Below are 13,880 nucleotides of genomic sequence, written 5' to 3'. Positions count from 1 at the left end.
CAGTGGGGGCCGCGCCCGGGGCAGCCGCGGGGAAGGGCACGGGCCCCTCTCCGGTGCCGCTGCCCGGGTCCTTCCATGGACACTTCACCCCTCCCTTCCCACGTCCCTTCCCCGATTCCTCCCCTGGTCCCTTACCCAGTCCCCTCCCCGGGCCCTGCCAGGGTCTCGTCCTCGGTACCGTCCCCACTCCCTTTCTCGGACCCTTCTCCGGCCCCTTCCCTGCGTCCCCTCCCCCGATCCACTCCCCGCTCCCTTACCCGATTCTTTCCCGTGTCCCTTTCCCAGTCCCTTCCCATGTCCCTTTCCCAGGTTCCTTTCCTGGGTTCCTCCCTGGCTGCCCTTCCCAGTCCCTTCCCAGTCCCTTTTCCCGGTCCCTTCTCGGGTCCCTTCTCCGATCCTTTCCCCGGTGCCCTCCCCAGCCCTGTGCCCCCGCCGCTCCTCGGCTGCCTCAGAACCGGCTCCGGTTTCAGGAGGGTTTAGTGTGGCCAGACGCGGAGGTTTTGTCTTTAACCACTTTTAGGTAGTGTGCCAAATCCACAGGTATTAAGATGGGAGAGCTCCGGGGAGAGGCTCTGTGTGTGCACAGGGACTTGTAAAATACGAGACAGGGATATAAAGATGTTGTGTTGGAAGTCACAATCTTGTTAAACCCACGGCTGGCTCGAGGTTAAGCCTTACAAGCTGTTTTGATGGGTTACGTTAAATAAACTTGCTCAGGAAATCCTTTTAATGAGAGGTTCTTTAATTTTGGGCGATTCTTACAAATTTTTTTGACAAAAGGAAAATATTTGTTTAAAGACAGCTGACTGGATCCGTGGGTTATGTCTCCCATAGACAGTCTGTCTGTTGGCTTTCCCATCAGAAAAGGCAAGAATAAGAGAATCAGTTCAAGTACAGACAATACAGTGATGGACATTATTGGGATATGTATGGAATTCAGGGCATAAAGCAGGATGTTCCTGTAAGACAGCCTCTTTTTCCAGCAATAGGACAAATCACATATTTCTAAAATAACTCAGTTTCTTTCCTCATACGTATTTTTACATTTGAAACCGTACAAGAGGCTGGTGACATGGTGTTACCTTGGGAGGGTCAGTCCCAGCTGCTGTGGGCAAACCTGCCTCCAACAGAGATGGAAAAGGCAGTTGACATATAGCACTAATAATAAATAAATACGTGTGCAACTGCAGTCCAGCAGTTCCTAATTTGAAAACACTATTATTACTGCCACAGCACAGCCTGTGATTTGGTTATTTATTTAAATCATATTTGCTTTTTGGGGTTCAAGCGTGTTTATGTTCTAAACTCCCTAATCTCTGCTGTGTTACAGCGTGGTAGGAAAATGTACTCTTGAGTTCATGGATGGAGGAACAGGGGCACAAGACAGCAAAGCAAAGCCTGGGCTGGAACATTTCCCTATCATTTTTATAGAAATAAACACTTTCTGAAGTAAATACTTTCTGAAGTATTCTACAGTTAGGACCATCAGGGCCCTGCTGTGAAAGGTTTTCAGCTGCTGTGGTGTTTGATTCTGTTTTCTGGGAACGGTGAGGTCACGGAGCACCTCGGTGGGGATGGAAAACACCGGCCTGGCTGGGGGGAAATGCACGGACCAGAGTTTCATAAGCAAACAAGTTGTTCCCTGAGCAACAGGGTCTGATGGAGGCGGCTTTCTTGGAGATCTGTGTTCCCACAGCCAGGCCCCGAGGTAACACCGCTCTCCAGGGTCGATATTCCCCCCATCCCTGCTTTTCCTTGTGCCCTGTAAATTCCTCTCCCTTTTGGTGCCTTTAGGCAGAGTTGGGGGCAAGCAGCAGGTAGATGGAGCTGGTTCAGGAGACAGATGGGGTGGATGGTAAAGTTCACGTTTACATCCAGATTATGGGTTTTTCCTCATCAATCCATCCTGCTTTCTTAAATATTTTAGGAATACTTCATATGAAAGCACTCTTCCTCTCTTACATGTGGTTAAAGGTAGTTGCTGAGCTCAGAAATTAATGACAGGAGTAGAAGAAAGGGTTAAGGAAAGAAACCCTGACCTGTGCATAAAATGAAGACACATATATCTTATTTTGGGAAGAAAGACAGGTTTGTGTATTTATTTTTTTTTTATCACTGTGTAAACATAATGCAACTTCTTGAAATAAATCTTGCACATGACTCATGCCTGTCAGTTCATTAGCTCTGGTATTTGGGGTGGGATTTACCTCACCTAGTTTTAGGCATCTGCTAATGGAGCAGCTTACTTTGGGCTCCTTTTCTGGTTAATAGAAAACTGATCAATGCAGTCATGGGAGTTTAGAGTGCTCTTCCTCCCCTTCTGAACTCTTCCCCTAAATTTGGGAGCTGCACATGTGCTCCAGTACCTGCTGCTGATGTGGGAGCTGGGAATGCACTTGAGAGATCTTTACCTAAGTCATCCTGTGGGACAAATTTCACTGTGTAGTGCTGTAACACAAAAAATAGGTTGTTTCTTAGTACCATATCTGGCTGATACGGATATTTTAGTGCTCGTAAACTCATTAAGAAACTGTTCCCTTGTCCCACCTCAGGCCTGTGTTAATTTTTTATGTTGAGAGACTCGATCTAGAGTGAAATTTTGCTCCTGGGAGAGTAAAGTAGGAAAAGTGAGTGCAGAAGGGCAGGGCTGCACCAAGCCCAGCGTGTCCTGTCCCCTTTTTTGGGGAGCGGCAGCGCAGTGGCTGTCTCTGAACAGTGCAACACCCCAGAGCTTTCTGGAGGTCAATTTTGGGGTGACTGCCTGGTGGAATATAAATGATGTTGATATGGGCAAGGTGTAGAACCTGTTCCTGGTGCCTCTGGAGCAGGGAGGATCCCCAGGTGTGTCAGCACCAGCGCTGACCCAGCCGTTACCCCGCGTGGTCCCGGTGCTCCTGGTGCTGTCACCCCAGTGCTGGATATCTCTGCCTGGAAACGGGGCAGGGCGAGTCATGTTTGCTCTTTGGGTTTTGAATCAAATGAGGGGAGCATAAAGACAGCCCAAAGCAGGCGTTAAAGGCTGGACTTGGAGGGGTTTGCCCTCAGCTCAGTGGCAGAGTTGAGCAGTGAGAGGTAACAGGCACCTGAAATGTTCCCTGGGGGACTGGGGCTTTAGAGGGGCTCATTTTGGAGTCCACGTCCAGCTCACTCAGCTCGAGGTATCTGAAGCTTAAAAATCCATATTTCACAATTAGATGGATTTTATGTTTCTTAACCAATTGCTGCAGTAGGCTAGAAGCTGTTGCACAGTCGTTTTCTCTAACCTGTCACCAGGATGTTTTCCAGTCTCAGCAGTTATCCCAAGAAACACCCAAAAATCCTTCTCCCAGCTCCTAAAGACACTTCTAAAATTCAGCCTTATGTAGAATGGCAGTGCTTTTGACCGAACCCCAGCAAGTGTAATTTTTCTGCAATAGTTTGTTTATTCAGTAGGCAGCAAATGCTACAAAAAAGGCAGAATTAACTAATAGTTACCTCAAGTGGTTTGTGATCCTTCTGTGCCAGATTACGCTGGTCTTGATTGTTAAAGGCCAGAGGTCTGAAAGCAGTGAATCATTAAGGTTTGGTATCCACATGATTTACTATAAACAAGGTTTAAGTTCCAGCTATTCCCCTGGTTAGACTCTATCTTGAAAACTTAACCTCTGGCATCAGATCTGGTTTCTTCATTCAGGACTTGAAGGTTGTTACCAAACCAGTTTGTCCAAGAGGCTTTGGCATCTTGGGATTTGTTTGTTTGTTTGTTTTTTAAAAAGCGTGGCTTCAGCTTGGTTTTCTGGGGGGGGGGCTGATGGAACATATCTAGGGTGATTTAGTGGTTTTTTGAGTGAGTAGATTGGTAGCAGGGATGGAGCAGTGTTTCCTCTGGCAGCTCAGGGCTGTGCTGCTGTTTCTGCTGAAATTTAGGAATTTATGTGTAGTGGAGGTTTTGCCAGCAGTTTGCACAGGAGCAGCTTTGGGCCTACTACTGGAGAATCAATTTGTGATTTTTTGTATTTCCCTGAAAGCTGATTTATGTGTTTTTTGAAACCAGGTTGTCTGTGTTATAATTGATGGCTCAACTTTGCTCTCCTTCTTCTGGGATCAAACCTGCCTTGCCTTCCTACTGAATGGTTGATTAATTCCCCTGTCCCTGCAGAAGAAATACTATCGAGAGAAGCTGTGGAAAAACACTTATTACTTTGCTTAAAACTGCTTCTTGTTGTCTTGGTAACAATAAATTTATGGGGTGACTTAAGCTGCTACTGCATGAACAGGAGATACAAACTGCTGAAAATTCAAAGGCATGAAAAGATGGAGAAACCTCCGACTAAAAAGCATATTTTGTTTCAGATGTTCTTAATTCCTTATTATTCTCTTTGATCTTTGAGGTGTTAAAAAGAAGGAGCTTAGATACCATTTATCACTTAACACTAAATTGAAGTCAAACCTGAAAAATAATTAAGTGTGATTTTTCTCTAAATGTGGGGAAAAGCAGCTGATGAACCATGGGTGTTGTACTTCCAGCTCTGGTAGATTTATATTTTTAACTCTTCAAAAGCTTCACTCATCTCTTTTTAGATTCACCTTTAGGTAACCTTTGTTCCTTAACACATCTTTTCAAAATATTTGGAGTTGTTAGCCTTTGGTCACCTTTTCTGCAGCCTCCAGTGGGGAATCTGTGTCAGGATGGGGAGAGCTGGAAGTGAGGGAGGTTTGTACCCTGTGGGGGTGTTTAGATGGTTGGGTTTTTTGTGAAAGTTGGAAGATCTTTGAGCAGCTTTTGGGCTGTTTGGACCAGGGGCAGCATGGCTCATGTTAGTGGTGATCTCCAGGAGCTTGAAAGGTTCAGGAGCAGAGTAATTGAACTGGTTTTGAGTGTTTAGGGGAAGGGATGAGAGCTGTGAACTCCAGGGCTGCAGTGACCAGGAGTGCCAGGACACAGGGAATGGCTCCCAGTGCCAGAGGGCAGGGCTGGATGGGATATTGGGAAGGAATTGTTGGCTGGGAGGGTGGGCAGGCCCTGGCACAGGGTGCCCAGAGCAGCTGGGGCTGCCCCTGGATCCCTGGCAGTGCCCAAGGCCAGGCTGGACGGGGCTTGGAGCAGCCTGGGATGGTGGAAGGTGTCCCTGCCATGGCAGGGGTGGCACTGGGTGGGCTTTGAGGTCCTTTTCCACCCAAACCATTCTGAGATTCAGATCATCCTCCCTGAATCCCTGCTGGCTGTGGATCTGTTCCTCTGCCAGACAGGACCATGAATTTCCTCAGTGCTGGGCACCCATCCTGGGGCGCTGGTGCAGCAGTGCCCACCCAGGGTAGCTCCTGCAGACCAGGCTCCTTCCTTAGCTCTGTTCCTGCAGAAAAGGAAGATTTTCACGGCCTGAAAATGCAGCCCCAGCACTCAGAGGGCTTTGTCCTGACTGTACCTGAGAGCAGATCTTTCCAGCCCTGCTCGAGGTGCCCTGTCCAGGGAGCTGGGCAGGGACAGAGTGGGTGCAGGGCTTGTGTCCAGCCCCTGGTGACTCACCTCGTTCTACCCAAAATGATGAAAGACAGAGGCAATTGTGCTCAGGGTATTCATGCATCTCGTGGCCTTCAGCCACAGCAATAGCCTGGAGCTCTGACTCTCAGAAGTAATTCCTGGTCTGTATTTTCTGACCTTTCCTTTTCCTTAAGGTCAGCTGTCCATTCCAGCAGGCAGGACATTGTCCTGTACTGGGGCACCACCCCAGCATGGCCTGTGCCCCCCACAAGAATCAGAACCAAGAATAAATAAGAAGCAAGATGTTGCATTTTGATTTTATCTGGTAATTTTAGCTGCACTGGTGACTTGTAGGTTGCACTGAGTCTTTCATTTTCTTACGTGTCCTTCTGTTACTTCTCCTTTCACTCTCCTGACCTGCCACGCACTTGCTTCTTTGGAAATACCAATATTATTTATTGCAAATAAATATCCAGAGCATTCAAGCTGAATCTGTTGCTGTCCCAGGTCTTTTACCCCAGGTTGGGATGTGCAGCAGGACAGTTTGGGGCAGAGAGGTTGCTGCTGGCGGGTCATCAGGTTCTTTTTCCCACTTTTTCCAAGTACATCCTTAATCCTTGAGGCACCGTGTGCATTTCTTTTTCTTCCAGAAAGCAATTTATGAAACAACTTGGATATAGTGCCAAAAAATCCCATTGGGCAATAGCATTGCTTCAAATCCCATATTAGCATTGCCAATTTTTTTTTTTTCTTGCAGTCAGTGGAGCAAATTTTTGAATAATCATTAAGATATTTGCATAGAATTTGGTTTTAACCCCTACAGCAGTGGTCTGTGTTAAATCATGAGGAGTCAGACAATGCTAGCTATGAAATATTTGTGTCCACATCGGTTTTGTCAGGCTGGGTGATCCCTTGGAGCTGTGATGTGGTAGTTTTATAGTTGGTGAACTTTACATACAGTGACAAAAAGAGGAAAGAGCCTGAGTTGTTTTTTTTGTTCTAAAGTGGGGAGGGAAGACACTGGCCCAGCTGTAGACAAAAGAGAGAATCCTTTGAGTGGATCCAGTCTTCAAAAAGGAAAATTTCAGGAAGAATCCACCTGGGTTTGAGCATTAAGGTCTAGCTGATGTTTCTGTGAAGTTGGTTTCAAAAGGATTGTCACAGGGAGTTTTGTTGTGCTGGAGAGGCACAGGGCTGCAAATTTCCTTCTTGGTTTCTCACCTGTGCTTAGCATTGAAAAAATATTTCCCTATTCAAACTTTTTCCTTTTGCTGCTGCCTGGATTCCTATTATTCAATTTGCCTTCTAATTTATCCTTCATCTTTGCCAGTTCTTTGGTTACTGGTTCTATGAAATGAACTGCCCAGATAGTCAAGGGAGATTTTCACCCTTGAAAAAATAATAACAAAAAAAAGCCCCAACACCTCATCTGAAGAGAATGCTCAGGGCAAAAATTACTAATGTAGTAAATGACTCCTGTCAGCAGAGTCTGGGCAGGAGTGTGGGCTGTGCTCCTGTGCATTTCCATGTTTTTCTACTCTCTTCCCAAGCACTACCATCTCTGGCCATTATTCTTTTCCTATCTTCCCCTCCCTGCAACCATTCTAAATGACTCCCTCTAATCCCCTGGCATCAGTTGCACAATCTGAGACGAGGTAGGTGTGTTGCTGGCAGCTGCCTAAAGAAAACAGCCCAGACATCTCTTCCCTTTGTGAGCGCCAAGTGATGTCCCAGGACTGGTGTTACCACTGCAGTCGTGATAGAGGCAGCAGGCAGGGACTCAAGATGGCAGAAAAAATGATGAAACGCTCTTGTTTTGTAACCACATCCCAGGGAATGTTCCCCACAGTGTATTTCTTAACACTTGAAGGCTGCCGTGCTGAGAGGACCACGTGTCCTGAGCAGAGCTCGGCGCGGTTGGACAAAACCGAGCGTTTAGAAAACGACAACAATTAACTTTCTGCTAAATAAAGAAATTGTCCTTTGCCTCCCAGTTTGCAGGAGCATGGACATCCGCAACAACCTGACCCGGCTGAACATGCTGGAGAACTGCACCGTGATCGAGGGCCACTTGCAGATCCTGCTGATGTTCAAAACCAAGCCCGAAGATTTCCGCGAGCTCAGCTTCCCCAAGCTGACCATGATCACAGACTACCTGCTGCTGTTCCGTGTGTATGGCCTGGAGAGCCTGAAGGGGCTCTTCCCCAACCTCACTGTGATCCGAGGGACTCACCTGTTCTTCAACTACGCCCTGGTGATCTTTGAGATGGTTCACCTGAAGGAGATCGGCCTCTACAACCTGATGAACATCACCCGCGGCGCCGTGCGCATCGAGAAGAACAACGAGCTCTGCTACCTGTCCACCATCGACTGGTCCAGGATTTTGGATTCTGTAGAAGACAATTACATCGTGGCCAACAAGGATGACAAAGAAGAGTGTGGAGATGTGTGTCCAGGCACAGTGAAAGGGAAGAGCAATTGTCCTCCCACGGTGATAAACGGGATTTTCATTGAGCGCTGCTGGACACACGATCGCTGCCAGAGAGGTGAGTGCACAGGGAGGGGTCTCAGCTGGGGCTTTGCTGGCAAATTTTGACCTGTCAGGACCTGTGAGGCCCTGGCACAGGGTGCCCAGAGCAGCTGGGGCTGCCCCTGGATCCCTGGCAGTGCCCAAGGCCAGGCTGGACGGGGCTTGGAGCAGCCTGGGATGGTGGAAGGTGTCCCTGCCATGGCAGGGGTGGCACTGAATGGGCTTTGAGGTCCTTTCCAACCCAAACCACTCTGAGATTCTTGGAGGCCTGATAGGTGCCTACTGATTGCACCTGTAAGCACAGATTCCTAAAAGCAGGGCTGAAAATTGACATTAGAAGCTGAAGAGAAAAACTTTGAGCAGTTCTTTCACCTGTGTTTTTAAGGCATCCAGAACTCTGTGTATGGTTCTTCTGCAGAGTCAGGAACTGCCCAGACTTCACCACTGGGGCTTGGGTAGGGAATGAAAGTCCAGACTGACTGGTGCAAACACACCAGTGGGGAAAAGTCTTAATGGAATCAACCCCATTCTGGAAAGGGGCAATTCCATCTTTACCAAAACCTTCCTGCCATAAAAAGGTCTGTGGATGAGTGAGCAGCATTTGCACAGAGAAGTTGGAAGCCAAGTCAGACCTGAAGGGGAATGGAGAAGAAGAGAGGACCTGGATGGAGTAGAGGGTGAAATAACAGGGCTTTGGTTCAGGGAGAAGCTGTGTTCAAAAAACTCACTGCTGTTGCCACCCCAGCCCTCAAATGTTTTAGAGTTGCTTTTAATTTCATACAGATTTGTTTTTTTCCAAACTTGGAACTGACCTTAAGCTTAGCTTTAATTATATATTGGCTTTGATTTATGTTAAATCTGACTTGACAGAGAGCAAAGTGAATTGAGGTGAGAGTGACACATTTGGGGTTGTCTGCCTTTCTGGAGGTCGTGCATCCAAACGAACCAGTGTGTCCTGAGACGAAATTAGGAAACTTGTGGGCTGGAGAGAAATTCTTGCCAAGCTTTAAAGGGCAGCTTTGAGTGCTAAGTGCCAAATTTGAGGAGGAATTCCTACCAGTATGCACAAACTAATGCAATTAATGTGGTTTCCCCTCTGCTACTCCTCACCCCAAAATCGTCCAGCTTCCTTTTAAAGAAAGTGGTTATTTTTTGTGGCCAGAATAACAGGGTATGAGCAAGAAGATGCAAGTGTGTACGTGTGTTCCTTTTTTCAAATGAAAAATAAGATTGTAAAGCATTTTATTTATAAACTTTCAGGTATGCAGTTACATCAGCACTGAAACCTGGTTTCTTAAGCATTTCATGTGCCCTGTTTTCTGCTGTTTCATAAGGTTAAAGGTCTAATTGGAACTTTTTTAGTACCTAGACCATAATGCCCCAAAATTCCTGTGAATTTTCTGGGGCTGTGTTGCAGCAGACTGGAATGGATGGTTTATTCTCCTTTAAAAAACTGCCTGCTTCCATGAAACCTGGAGAAATGTAACATTGTAATGATAGTATTTTACCATTGGGGTGGAAATCAGAGCTCCTGAGCTTCTGGTGCAAGAGTTTGTTTGAGGGCACCTGTCCAGTACCTGCCTCAGCTCAGTCACCACATCTGTTTGACCCAGAAATTGAGATTTTCATCAGAAAATGGTTTCAAAAGGCACTGTGCACAGGTGCTCTGCTTTTGTGTGTCCCTTGCAGAAGGAGCAGTAGGGAAGCCGTGCTCCTGCATGTTTGGGCAGTGGCTGGAATGCACTTCCCAAACCCCTGAACGAGCCGAGCTTATCTTTGTTTTCAACATTCGCATTTGGACTTTAATTTTTTGGTGGCCGCTGTTTTGCACAAGCTGGGATCTGTGTGATCCCGTGCCTTGTGACACCTGCCCCTGTGCTTCTGCAGTTGTTTTGACAGCCTGAGAGGGTTTTTAGACCTTTTTTTGTCTGGTTGTGAGCAGCCTTTAGACTCTGAGCACACGCCGATGGTGGAGATTAAGTGACATTTATTTAGCGAACCTGGCGGTGCAATCGCTGCCTCCTCTGTTCTCGTGCCAGCCCTAATGTATCCTTAGCATGTGTAATTGTTTTGTCAAGATTATTAAAAGCTTGTGTGAATTGTATTTTGGCTTTCCTTAGCCTGAAGAGCCTCACAGCAGCTCCCAGTACCCAGGGTATTAATGTCATGAGATCTTTCCCTCTGCGTTTCTGCAGCTTATCTGGGAATCTTCAGCAGTGCTGAAGTTTCCTGGCTCTCTGGCTTTAAGTGTATTCTCTTTTGTTTTTTCTCTTTATCTTCTAACCAGAATGAAATGTAGCAATTTCGGTATCATTTTCACAGGGAAGTTTGGTTTTGTGTGGAGTTTTTAACCCAGGTTATTTGTACCTCTGGTTTGTTTAATGAAACTTGGTGTAGAATCTCCTGGTTCTGTTTTTTTTTAAAATTTTTTTGCATCTCTGGATGGGAAGTTGTTGCTGTCTAAACTGCTGCCCTGGGACTGGGAAAAACCCTTTAAGGATATGTAAATATTGATTGTTTTGATTTTACAGAGTGGGTGTCAATTGACAGAGACAAACCCCAAGCTGTGACCGGCTTTTCCAGCCTGCTAAGCTTGGAGTCTCACTGGAAAATATTAAGAGATGGGCAAGAAATTTGGGAGAGCCCCTGTGGGAAGGCTGGAAGATGTCACAGAGAATGAACTCCCTGACAGCAGGGGACAGCCAGGTGGGGATTGGTTTCTTCTCCCAGGGGCAAGGGACAGGATGAGAGGAAATGGCCTCAAGTTTAGATGGTTTAGATGGGAATAGGGGAAAACTTCCTGGAAGGGGTTGTGGAGCATTGGAAGCCTTGGAGTCACCATCCCTTGAGGTGCTCAAAGGCAGTGAGGATGTGGCACTTGGGGACAGGGGTTAGGGATGAGCATGGTGCTGATGGTTGGACTTGATCTTAAAGGTCTTTTCCAGCCTTAAGGGCTATGTGATTCTCTGAAAGGTCTTTTGTGTGTGGGAAGTGGCAAAGTTGGGGCTGGAGTGGGGTCCTGGTGTCCCCCATCTCTTCCACCCCGTTCCCTGCCCTTCCCCTGCCAGCTCTCTGTGGTTGCTCCACGTTATCCCTCCTTTATTTAATTATTCCTTTATTTAATCAGCGCAAATATCCCAGTTGACTCCAAAACTAACTTTTCAGTTATAGCATGGAATTATCTCCAAGGCACACATCCAAGCCTCTGAATCATCCCCGTAGCTACAATTCCAGCCTGCATTTTTTATTTATTTTCTTTTTTTTTTTAAGTTGGTGATAATGTGTTCAGGACAACAAAGTAAAGGATCTTCTTACAGGCACTGGAGCAAAGGTTGGGGATGAAACCAGTGAGGAGGAACTGAAATCATTTGTGGGCAGCTGCACCCTTGGAAAAACCAGTGGCAGTCTTGAGGACTCTGTGTCTGAGTGCAGGGATGAGTAGGTGGATGCACCATGGATTGAGATCTGTTGGGATGTGCTTCCTCAGAGTTTTCTTTTTTTTTCCCCCTAAATCACTCATGATGGTGTGAAAACCCAAGTCGGTTCAGTTAAGGCCAGCTCATGTTATATTTTGGGTAGGCAGGGAGGGAAATGTGTAGTCTGTTTGGAATTTGGGTCTAGCCTGATGCTGTTTATGGCAGCCAAGTGCTGTTCCTGTTCTGGGGGTTTTGTACCTCTTCACTGACATTTTTAACAGGGTTTTTTTTTTCACACACACAGTTATTTTATTGCCATCAAAACGTACTTCTTGGCTTCGTGGTCCTGCACTGCAGAGAGTGTCTTTGCTGAAGAATGCAGACAACAAAAATGCTGGAAATGCCACGTCCTAGACCTCGGTCTGGATCTGCCAAACATGATTTTCATATTTAGCATTTTTTCCACTTTTTTTTTTTTTTTTTCTCTTTTTTCTATACGTCTGTCACTCCTCCTGCGGAAGGAACAATTCCCTCTGAAATAGGATTTCCTGCCAATTCTTCCTGCAGTCAAGCTGCTCTGTCCACACAGAACTTGGAGCAGTCTGATGGCTTTGACAGTGTAATTATAAAGGCAGGTTCAGCCTTTTATTGCACGTCGGGTCATGTGGAAGTGGAGTAAGTCAATAGGAAGGAAAAGTGGAATGGCCAAATAAAAATTACCAGCAAAATTATCTGCACTATCAGACAGTCCCTTGGTGAGCACTGAAGGGCCACGTTCCTGGAATGTAAGGATGGATATCTGAAATAGTTTTTACAGGGCCAAGTAGTGATAGGAAAAGGGGGAATGGTTTTAAACTAAAAGAGGAAATATTTAGGCCAGATGTTAGGGAGAAATTCTCTACTCAGAGGGTGGGCAGGCCCTGGCACAGGGTGCCCAGAGCAGCTGGGGCTGCCCCTGGATCCCTGGCAGTGTCCAAGGCCAGGCTGGACGGGGCTTGGAGCAGCCTGGGATGGTGGAAGGTGTCCCTGCCATGGCAGGGGTGGCACTGGATGGGATTTAAGGTCCTTTCCAACCCAAACCATCCTGAGATGAATTCTGTTAATTCCGTCAGCTATAGGCTTCATTCATTAGAAGGTAAGATGGAATTCAAGTTCCCTTGTTCATGCTGAATGAAATCTTTGTAGGAATCTGTTATCCTCTTGATCTTGGGGCTTCTTGCTACCAGGAAATTTGAGTTATTGTGCATGTGGGCCATTTCAGGTCAGTCAGTAGGATCCTTTGTTCCATCTATTGTCTTGTTTTTTATGATAAAAACAAAAGTTGTTTCTCCATTAGTGCAATTTAGTATTTGTGGCAAAATATTGACTTTGTGGAAAGTAGATGAAACAATTTGTGTCCATTGAAGAGGATGTAAAGCAGCAGATGGAAAGGATGACTGTCTGGAATAATTGACATGCAAAGAGCTGCTAAAGAAAGGTTCTGTGTGAAAATAATAATGTTTTTCCTGGTTTTGAGTGGAATTTTTGGGGTTATCCTGTGCAGAGACAGAAGCTGGACTCGATGATCCTTGTGGGTCCCCTCCAAATCAGGATTTTCTGTGATTATTTCTTTTTTTCCAACACATTGGGAAACAGGTTTAGAGACAAAGGGGTACAACAGGATCTCTCCAATTTCCCTGTGATTTATCTGGGAAAAATTCTGGGACAGATAAGGGACAGGTAAGGAACTGAGGAGTCACTTTGTTCCCAAGTGGAAGCAGCACAACAAAGCCCTGAGAAAAACATTGCTCAGCCTGAAACATCTTTCAGCTGCTGTGAAACAGCAGCGAGCGCTCTCAGAGAACAGTGCCAGCAGAAATTCTGCAACTCTGAACATCTTCAAGGCAGGTTTGAATAACAAAGTTCAGAGGTGTGTGTGGGAAACGCTTTGTGATGTTTACTTAGGTAGAAATATTACTTAGCAACAGCTTCCTGTAATTTTTATGTGCTGGGAATTTCTGTAACCATGAGCTTGGTTTTATTACCTTTGTATGGGAAAGGGGTCTCGAAGCACTGAGCAGACTCAGCCAACCTCAAGGGCAAAGATATTTTTAAAGCTTCAAACACAAAGGAAATTTTTCCAGTTGCTACTACATGAAGTGGAAGTGCTCCTTTTATTTGGAGATCTGATAAGGGCTGCCTTTTTTTCTTTTCCCTTGCTCTGACAAATGCCAGATGGAAGCTGACACCGGATAATCTCACTGGGGTGTCTGTGCTGACCCTGCCAAGCTACAGCTTTATTGAGGGCCCATAGCTGGGGCAGTGGTGACACTTTGCCAACTCTGAGACATCCTAAACTAATTCACTTGAGCTTATTAAGAGTAGTTAAGAGATTTACGGTGCTTGGGGTTGTGATACAGCCCAGAATTGGGGGAGAAGAGGTGGAAACAATCCCTCCATACAAATGTCTGTTTAAGGATGTGCTCCTTTGGAA

General features: G+C 46.2%; 1 protein-coding gene across 1 annotated transcript in view; it reads left to right on the top strand.

Annotated features, from left to right (window-relative positions):
- The first annotated feature begins 7,437 nt into the window (after nucleotides 1-7,437).
- Nucleotides 7,438-13,880, top strand: part of INSR (insulin receptor) — a 46,463-nt gene continuing 40,020 nt past the window's right edge. Inside the window, exon 1 of the mRNA XM_015651836.2 lies at nucleotides 7,438-8,007. Coding sequence (XP_015507322.1) covers nucleotides 7,467-8,007 — 541 coding nt within the window. The 5' untranslated portion in view covers nucleotides 7,438-7,466. The remainder of the gene's footprint in view (nucleotides 8,008-13,880) is intronic.

Source organism: Parus major, chromosome 28, assembly GCF_001522545.3.
Source record: "Parus major isolate Abel chromosome 28, Parus_major1.1, whole genome shotgun sequence".
Lineage (NCBI taxonomy): Eukaryota > Metazoa > Chordata > Aves > Passeriformes > Paridae > Parus > Parus major.
The sequence above is the reverse complement of the archived record's forward strand: the minus strand, read 5'-3'. Positions and strand labels throughout refer to the sequence as shown.